The following is a 9,806-nucleotide window of genomic DNA, read 5'->3' as shown; positions in this document are numbered from 1 at the left end:
TTCTTAAGATGACAACTTTTCATTTAGATTCTTTACAATCTACGTTCCTAGACTGTGGTGGAAAGCAGTGAACTTTAGTGTTTACAAGGGTGAAGGACTAGCTGGACTCTGATGGAAGTCCCTCCACCAGATCTGCTAGTAAAGCAGAATACCCACCTGCTAACAAGGCACTGCAGTTCAGCACAGGGACCACTTTTCCCCACTCACATTAGTCCCAGTGGCACTGAGTGAGCAAAGCGCCAAGACTGCAAGCTCTGCCAACATCCTGAACAATTTTTTCCCTTATATAGCTCATAATTAGGGACAAATTAAATTAGTTCAAGTTTGAAATCTTTCTCCTTCGTGTGACTTAAACGATTTATTCTGAACTAAGGGATTTTTCTTTTTAACAATGACCCTATTTTCCAGTGTTGCTGCTGTAAGAATTTCAAACCTTTGGCACTTGACCTAAGTCATCAAGCCAGACACCTCCTCAAACAGCTAGCATACACAACTCCTGCTGACCTCAGCAAGGATTTAATGTTTCTCTAATTAAATGAATGCAGAAATAGAATTCTACCCCATCTAGTACTGATGGGCACCATAAAGAAAATATCATGTATACATAATTCCTCTACACTCCTCCTCCTTTTTCATAATCTTTCTTACAGTTCAGTTTAATTGAAATATGAACCCACAGATATACTGGCAGTTGGATTCAGTCAGAAATTAGCATGTGTCCCTATCTGACCTCACCTTACCGCTGCAGTTTAGGGAAACTCATGCCCACCTGTTAGTAGCATAATGAAGTCTGTGCATAGCAATGAAACAACCGCTGCATGTGTACATCGGACCAAATAAAACATGTCCTGTTTTTGAAACATTGAAGATGAGTTTCTTGAAAATTTCACCTTTAAAATTTGGTTATCTTTTCAAAGCATTCTGTCTCTTTTTTTCCCTACCAATTGTATGAATGGCCAATGTTTAAACATTAAAGGAAAACAATAAGAGTCAGAGATAATCACCGTTTCATAGCATTTCCCAGCTTATACTTTTCCCTGTCAGCTTTATTGATAGAGAGCACATTCACATTCCATTTAACTGTAAATATTAAAGTAAGGCAAAAGAGGAAAACAAAATTCCAAACAATCCCAGAGCTATAGATCCTCCCTGCTGTGTCACCTAAGCTGTCGTATTCTCCTCCAGGCTGTATTCTACTTCTTGAAGTCCTCTACTATCCCAGGGTATTTCTCTATTCCCCTGCCTCCTTTAAAAACAACAAACCTTTTTCTTTCTGAAAGAATGTCTGTTGATTTAACAGATTTTATGCTAGGCCCAGATACTGAATATAAAAATATAAAAAATTACTACTAATTCTGCAATGCTGAGAGGTCCAACTATCTTCTGGGCATCCATGGAATGTCTGCCAGGGTTTTTCTTCTTAGTTATATTACCCCAATCAGCATAATCTTCTAACAGTATCACAACTCAGCAACAGCACTGCTGTGTGCAGTAAAAGACATCTTAGAGGGTTTGCATTTTCCAGCCTTCCTTCTACACCCAGCAAATAGGCAAGGAAAGCATTTCTTAAAATTTAATCCTACTGTATCAACAAAAGCTCACAGATCACGTTTGGAATACACCATTGTGTCCACAAGCAAGCAAAGTCTTTCAGTCAATATGGAAGAACTGAACCTTGCCTAACCTCTACTTTATCCCTGCAATTTTCTTGGTATGGGATGATCTACTCAGATTTTCCAATTATGCTCAAGATAGCTGGAGATCAAGGTTCTGGCACAACCATCCTGTCTGTCCTTGGATGAGTTATTTAGCCCTCAGTACACTTTTTTTGCTCATCTGTAGAACTGCTCTGCCTTGCCTCCCAAGAGTACTGTGAGGAAAGGCACATAGAATAAGGATCATGTGTTCAGACCCCATTCTCATGGGCATCACACCAAGAAGCTACGATAACAGTATCTAAGCAGATAAGACTAGCTAAGATAACAGCTAGGGCTGCCCAGTCTCTCCAGGCAGTGCATTATCTACGCTGCAGAGAGCTGTTTGCTGTGCATGTGCAGTACAAGTGATCTGTCACTCAGAGTGTTAAGCTCCAAGTAGTGTTGGGCTAATTAAGTATCTGTGCTATAAAGTCTACATGGGCACAGGTACGCTTTAAGCCCATTCTCCCTCTTCCAGAAAGGGCTACAAGCTAGACTAATCATTCCTCTGAGAAGCTTCCTACAGAACCCTTATAGTCATCACTCCTCGCATCTTCTGCACCACCAAGCTCAACATGACTGCCTATGAAATAACTAGTGATGCTGAACTGGGGTTTGGTTTTCAACTCCTGGACCTAATTTCCTGTTCTCTTTACCATTAGGGACACCACTGTCAGGGTTGCTGAAGGAAGCATGCTCAGCCTCTCAAAAAGCACTTCAGCTCACCCGCCAGTGACCCTCATCAATGCTAGCAACTATCACGCTAACTGACCCAGTGCTGGGGGCAGACAGGCTTTGCTGCTTCCTCTGATGACTAAACAAAATTCACCACGACCTTGATTCTCAGGGGATGATAAAGAAAACTTTGCAAGGGGGAATTTTCTACAGACGCCCTCTTTCAAACCAAATAAAACAATACCTTAAGCATTATTTTTGGATGCACAAAATATCCTGGAAGTGCTATTAGCCCAGTCAGAAGAAAACCAACCATAAAGCTAGCCTCTCTCCTAAGTGCTACCCTCAGAGTCCTCCTGTTGCCACAAATGTGTATTTTCAGAAGCATAATGACAGGGAACAAAGTATTAGCAAGCGTCACATGGTGATGTCTGCTAGCACTGCTCTATTGCCAGCTGTGTCAGCATTCCGCTTAGCAGCCCCCATACTGCTTCCTAAATGCACATGCAAATCATGTGGTGGTTCTTGCTGCACAATTAACTTCACCCTGTGATACAATGCTCCTCCCTCTATCCCTCTCAGGTGAGGTCACACTAGATACCAAGGTTGGAGTCATCTTGCCTAACCTTCAACTACCTAAACTTTAGGCACTTCATATGAATTAGGCATCCTCTCTAGTCAAACACCAAGAACGGGCACCTCTAGAACAACTCAGCCCATCCTATAAAAGCTCTTTACAACTGGTGGGCTGAATTACACTTTGGCGGTTCCTGTCTCTCTCCATTGACAATCAAGAAAGCAGGCAAGGCTCAACACGTCATGTTAGTCCATCTAAAATTAAACTAAATTAATCCCACCCTACTTCTGTCCTCTTGGGACTATCATGTTTCACCCCTTAGACTCATTTTACAGATTAGCAACAAACCAAGGAAAGCCTCCTTGCTTCTGGCAGCCTGCGCAGAGTGCTGCCATGGTCAACCAGGACTGTTTGTGCACATGGAGTAGAAATATCTTTTCTCCTTGTTTCCTTTGCAGTTTCCTGAAATAGGTTTGGGCCATTCTCAGAATGCACTGCAGCACCACAGAATATGCAGGGGTTAGATCAGTCCTGTGCAGATTTCTGACATGTGATCTTGAAATATTTTGAAATTATTTGAGAAAGTAGTGGGTGGAGGCAGAGGTTGCTTGAAAAAGCCCAAGGCCTTTTCAGACAACTAACCTGAACACTAGAAAGCCTGGCACTGTTCTGTGCCTGTGGGCTGACCTTGTGCTCCAGTCCAGGCCCCAAGCTGGTTGAGTTTCGAAATTCAGCAATTGAGTTCAGGAGTGTTAGTGAGAGCAAGAATCAGCCACAGCAAACTCCAAGGAACCCATGAAAGAAATACAAAGATTGTTTGTTGCCTTTTAAGGCTCTCAAGGTTTTTCACAGGCAATTCAGTACACACTGATAGACTAAATGGCTTGTTTATTTTTCACCTGCAGGTGCAGACGATTTTATAGGTGGCCAAAAAACACTGATGTTAGTTTTATCTTCAGAGTTGTTCCCATGCAGCTGTGCAGAGCCACAGGCCTCCTTAGTTTTCTTTTCAGCAGGTTTTACTGGGAAGAGCAAGGGAGAGATTTGCTGCGTCATTCTGAGCTCCCCCACTGTATGGAGCTGAATCCCTCTTTATACTGAAGTCTCTAAGCTCAGCAGAAAGACAGCAGGGTTTCAAAGAAGACACTTGGTTTGTTTGTTTATCAAGAACTATGTCCTCCGGACATTCCAGTTCTACTGAGCACTTTGACTGCTTCAGGTTTCTCCCCGCCAAAGGTCACAGTTAAATGTGCAATGCAACATCTCACCAGCCCACCATCTATGTAGCAGGCATAAAGGCAGTTTGACCAACACACGATTTCCCCTTTAAAATCACTCTTGCTTTTGTCAGACATGTAGCTTCCTAACAAAACACTGTGGAACTGCTCCTGCAAAAAGGCAATTGTTCTCTTGCGGTCTCAGCACAAGGACATTGGAGATTATTGCAGCACCTGCTGTAAACACCCTGGCCCTGTGCTGCAGAATAACCCAACAAAAACAGCCAGGACAGGCTCAGGCATGTTATTTAAAGATTGACACAATGGTGTCTATTGACAGCAGAGTGGCTGCTGCTTCACTCAACGTGCTCACCTTGCTTGGGCTTATATTCCTCCCGTACCAAAAGACACATAGAAGCCTTTCCTATTCGTAGCAGGGACACTGTTGCAGGCTCCTATGTCTGAGGAGGAATGCTTAATGCTGTTCCAGAGATCTCTGATGTTGCAGCTCACTGGCTGACAATGGGTCAGGCTGCATCATTAGTTAGGAGAGAGGCTAGTGTTACGGTTGGTAAAGGGCAGTAATTCATTTTGTGGATTACTGTTATTCTAGATAACCACTGGACCCTGTTCATGGTCATATGTTAGCCAAGAAGCACCAAACTCTTGGAACTGAGTAGGAGGGAAAGTAGGGGTCCTGGACAGATCATGATGAAATCAGAAAGAGAAAAGTTGATGAAGCCACAGCAGCATGTGGACGTTGAGTAGTTTTGTGAAGTGCGGTACACTTGCTGAGCTGGAGGAGCTGGACAAGAACAGCACAGGGTGCTGTGATCCTGATAAGGCCAGGGACAGCCATCCAAAAAAAAGAGGAAAAAAAAAGAAAAGAAAAAAAAAAAAGAGCAGCAGCATTTTGTCACTGTTGCCAACGTAACCAGTTGCCTTTTTGACAAAGACAAGTCAAACAACAAATAGGTATTTCCTTTTGAATCTTAAAAATAAATTTTTAAGATTAAGGAAATCAGTAAGCCCAGCACCTCATGCCCTCTTATTCAAAGTGCAAGCATTCCACTCTAGGTGGAAAAGCCATGCCAGGACCAGATTTGGCTATGTGTGCGGTTTTGCGACAGCTTATGAAACAGGCTTTGCGTCTCCTCCTCCCAGCTTTCGTGCTTAGCTATAAACTGCCTTATAAGAGAGTTACTGTTATGAGGCAGGGAAGTGACTGTTTTTTTCTGAACCTTTACTTTGTCTAATATGTTTCAGATTTCTGCAGTCTGTGCCAAGCTTTTCGATTCCCTTTCTTTTTTTTTTTTTTTTTTAAAGACATAAACCAGTCTTATGACTGGAATGGCATAGCCAAGAAAAACAATCTAGGTCTGATTTTTAGCATTACATAACAAGGAGTCAGTTTAAGAAAAAAAAGCTAAGTCCAAAGCAGCAGGTTGAGTGCAGTCTGTGCAGCAAAGAATGAGATCTCTGAAGAGAGGAATTAGAGAAACCAAGCAACTGGTGTAGGAGATCTACCTTGATTCATGTCTGGGTCAACACTTTACACTTTACAGCTCTTCTGAGCTGATGGTATTTGAAAGCTACAGTGTTTTGTTCAGCTTTATATAAAGACTTCACTATTCAAGTTTCATTTGTTCTGTATGTAGAAAAAAGTGCCATCATTCTAACTGGTGGTTACAAAGAATGCAAGGAAAGAAGAGATGAAAGACCACTCCCCCAAGGCTGGCAGACCCCCTACCACTACCACATCTTGAATTTAATTAAAGTGCTGCATGGAAAAGCTTGTATTTCTACAATTTGACACTGTGTATGTGGAACACAAACAGGACTCCAGTATCTACAGAAGCCCATGTGGCATCTTTTACTACAGGAAATTTTAAAAGTAAAGGAAGAATTCAGGTATTCAGCATTGTACATCAGGACTGACCTCTTCCTGCTCCTTTCCCCTCTCCATACAAATTTCTACCAAGTGCTGGTTACCTTCTACTCTGGTTGACCCATACGAAAAGTTGAGGTGCTGTTATTTTAAGTATGAAAACTCTGTTCATTATTACATGTTAATTAGAATCATTATCATATCTACAAGCCTACGTGAAATATCTACAAACATACCTTCATCTGCTTGACTGTGTATCGCATCGTCCCAAAAGGTCCATCTTTCATGAGCTTCTTCCCCACAACTTTAGCTCGAATCACTGCCATAAGAGAAGAAAAATACAAAAATTGTAAACAACTTTACACAACATTTAGGCTAGACCCTCCACTTCAAAAAAGCCACTCAGATAAATTGCTCTAAAATGAAACAAAACTCCAGGCCAACCTTCCTCTGAATTTGTTCTAAATCTCACACAAAATTAAGGTATGTAAAATGGGATGCCAAAGCAAGTATTTCTTTAGAGGAAATCCAGTTCTATGAGAAGAATAAAAAAAAAGCATTACTTATGTTGAAATCTCACTGAAATCTGCAAAGCATACTACAGCTGGGACCAAAACAGGTTAAAGCCTTTGCACCAAGCCACTGGGATGAAGTTCATATTTAATGTCTTAACTCTCAACATACGGAATGATGTTCAACAAGATACTCTAAGTTGTTCTTTGGGTGCCCAATGCAGCTTCTGTTTCCCGATAACCACAACAATACAGTACAGTGCACTGGAATATCCCCTATCTGGGAACTTCACTACAGCTGCCACCTTTCAGATACCACAAAAGTCTGAACAAACAGCTCCCTTGAACAAACAGCTACTGTGCAAAAACAGATTGTTCAGCAACCATCAGGTCCACAGCGAAAGCTGCCAGGCCAGCCAGAAGCCACCTGGAAGAAAAACTAAAGCTGACCTATCAGACCTTATGTAGACTGCACTTCATTTCTTCATGGATAGTAAGGGGCATTGTGTGCGCATGCGTGCACACAGCATCCTGCCTGACACATACCTCCATTGTAACACAGACGCACCACAGCAATGCCAACTGTGCCCAAGCTATCATAGATAAAGATTTTGAGATCCCTCAGATGGATCTAGTGGGTAGTTTACAGTCAATGCTTAATGAAAAGTTCTCCTGCTCATCTATTTTTGAAGCATTCCACAAAAGAAACTACTGTTCCATTGATCGTCTTTGAAAAAGTTCTGCAATCACCTGCTCATCTCAGCAGAGGACCAAAGCTTAGTGACAGGGCAGGCATTATTCAGCTCAAGTCCACTCCCTCAGAACAATCATATCACATTATAAGAGCATCAGCTTAATTTTTACAAGGGCTGCAGAAAATAAGCCTGGAGAAGACCAATCCTGAGAAAAATAATGATCACTGTTAGAAAACCCGGTACCCCAAATGCCACTCATACAAACAAATAAAATAGACAAAAAATAAAACAAGGAACTCAAAATTCCATCAATGAAGAGAAACATCAAAACTACAATACAACTGTACAAATCTTACCTAAAATCTTATTCATCATGCTTCTCATTACAAGTGCTATGAAAATTATTCCAGTAGAATAATCCAAAGAATGAAACATACTCATTACATGATTGACAATGTACAGTTATACATAAATCCCCCAGAAACCCGTTTTTTGTGGAAGGGGAGAGATCAGCTACTTTTGCATAAAGATTGTATTGGTACACTGTTGCAAACAATGCACCTCTGCTGAACATATAGCCCGATTATTCCAGACTACTGAAATCCAGCAACTAAAACAGACCACACACATAATTTCTTCTGAGTCTATGAAGGTCCTGATCGTAACTCCCCAGAAAGGGCAGAGGTACTACTTTCACAGCAATCTTTTGCAGCATTTCATCTATGTTTTGCTGAATGTATCATATTAATGCATCACAGAAAACAATTCATTAAAAGCCAGGAAGGTGTGGAAGGGAGACATAGCTGTGGAGGTGCTCCTTTGAAAACAGGAAAACCCAACAAGTTATTATTTCCATTACAGCACTATCTAAAAGCAGCAACAAAGTTCAGGGATTCATTTTGCTAGGTATATAGGACATTAAACAGGCACTTCGTTGCTTCTTAGCTCATTTAGGTTTCAAACAGCTGTAGAAGCCCAATGGAAGAATTGAGAAAAATAGGAGGCTAAGTTTTTGTTCACTACCTAGACCAAATTAATGAGGCAAAAAGCTTGCCCCAGGTTTCTGAATAATCTGAACAACAGATTTAAAGGAAGAGATAGGTCTGGTTATACACACCAGTTCTTCCATGAGTATGGTGTGAAATGAAGACAAACTCACTCTGCTCTGATTTATATCCTGTGTTTCAGCCAGACTTGTCAAATAAATTTTAAACTAGGTAAGACAGTCCTGCTGGCTTTGATTCAAAGGACCAACAAAACCTTCATTCATTGAACGTAAAACTTCATTCCTAATTTTTTTTTCAAACTTCTATTATCCAATGGCAGCAAATGCCAGTACAATTTTATTGATTCTTCTATTTAACAAGTTGGTCAGACTTCCATTTACTCTCTTCTTCAAAACTTAGTAGCTATATTGAAGCATGTCCTTGAGGACTGCAAATATCTTAAAAGAACTAGGTTCTTCCTTTTGCTGCCCCCAACCACCAAAACCATCAGTGCAGCAACAAAAACCAAACTGCCTAAGGGTCAATGAGAAAGAAAGCAATTTCTTTAAGGCTTTGTGAACTCCAGGGCACTGCTAGAGTCTATAGCAAAGGGTGTCAAAAGTCTTATCTTCATCTATTGCATATGTGATACACTGAAATTGAAAAACCCCGTGTTTGTCCAACACATCTGAAATCAACAATGACATTTTATATTCTATTGACAAGTATAGGTAATATACTAAACGGTAATATTGCAAAATGGTAGGGTTTTCAAACCAGAACACAGTTAGCATAAAAGATGACAAGCACATTCCCAATTGCTGACAAACCCATTTTCTTCATGTACTTCACTGCTGGCTAGGCAGCCCTTTAACTTCTAGTTAGAGTAGCACAGCCACTTCAGAAAGAAACCAACTTTTATTTATGGACTAATCCACAGCTTCACCACAGGGCCTAAGATTCAAAATGTACATCTACACTAGCACATAACAGCATCCTAATTTTAACTACTGCTACCTTTGCAAGCAGCTGGAAGGATCTGTATTTTCGTATTAATGTTCCCCAGTAAAGTTAGAGAAGAACAATCACCTAGCAAATACCATGAAAAATCTTCATGTGGGCTGTCACTTCAAGCCTTTTGGAAATGGGTCAAGCCCTCTGCATCTCAGAGAAGTTGCCTATATCACCCAAATGGTAACTTTTCTAGGTAAGTTCCTTCCTTTACCAAAAAGCTAGGAAAGAACAAAGAACCCACCCTGCCTCATTTTTCCCATGTTAAAGGAAAAGTCAAGCCGTCAGTGAAGGAGCGGAGGATACTCCAACTTAAGACTACCTTGTGTATTTTGTTAGGATAAATTCCCATCCCCTGAGGATTAGATATAGCTGGGTAACTGGAGAGAAATGTTGGATGGACAGGACTGCTCAAAGGTTGCTCTTGCATGTTCAGCTTCATCACCCTAAGCCTCCACTTGTGACAGCCACTTGTAATTCTGCCCAGAACAGAGTTCTAAGCTGCACATCTGCAGCCACATGTTTCCAAGTTCCTATTTTTGCTCCTT

General features: G+C 41.1%; 2 protein-coding genes across 3 annotated transcripts in view; one reads left to right on the top strand and one right to left on the bottom strand.

The window, feature by feature from the left end:
- Positions 1 to 9,806, top strand: part of SYN3 (synapsin III) — a 179,783-nt gene that overhangs the window by 55,869 nt on the left and 114,108 nt on the right. The window lies entirely within an intron of this gene.
- The window catches only part of TIMP3 (TIMP metallopeptidase inhibitor 3), a gene marked incomplete at its 5' end in the record, with an annotated part of 17,513 nt that overhangs the window by 2,056 nt on the left and 5,651 nt on the right, over positions 1 to 9,806 (bottom strand). Inside the window, one exon of the mRNA XM_009881985.1 lies at positions 6,291 to 6,373. Within this exon, the coding sequence (XP_009880287.1) occupies positions 6,291 to 6,373 (83 nt within the window). The remainder of the gene's footprint in view (positions 1 to 6,290; positions 6,374 to 9,806) is intronic.

This window comes from Charadrius vociferus, unplaced genomic scaffold, assembly GCF_000708025.1.
Source record: "Charadrius vociferus isolate BGI_N301 unplaced genomic scaffold, ASM70802v2 scaffold883, whole genome shotgun sequence".
NCBI lineage: Eukaryota > Metazoa > Chordata > Aves > Charadriiformes > Charadriidae > Charadrius > Charadrius vociferus.
This window is presented reverse-complemented; position numbering and strand designations above follow the sequence as displayed.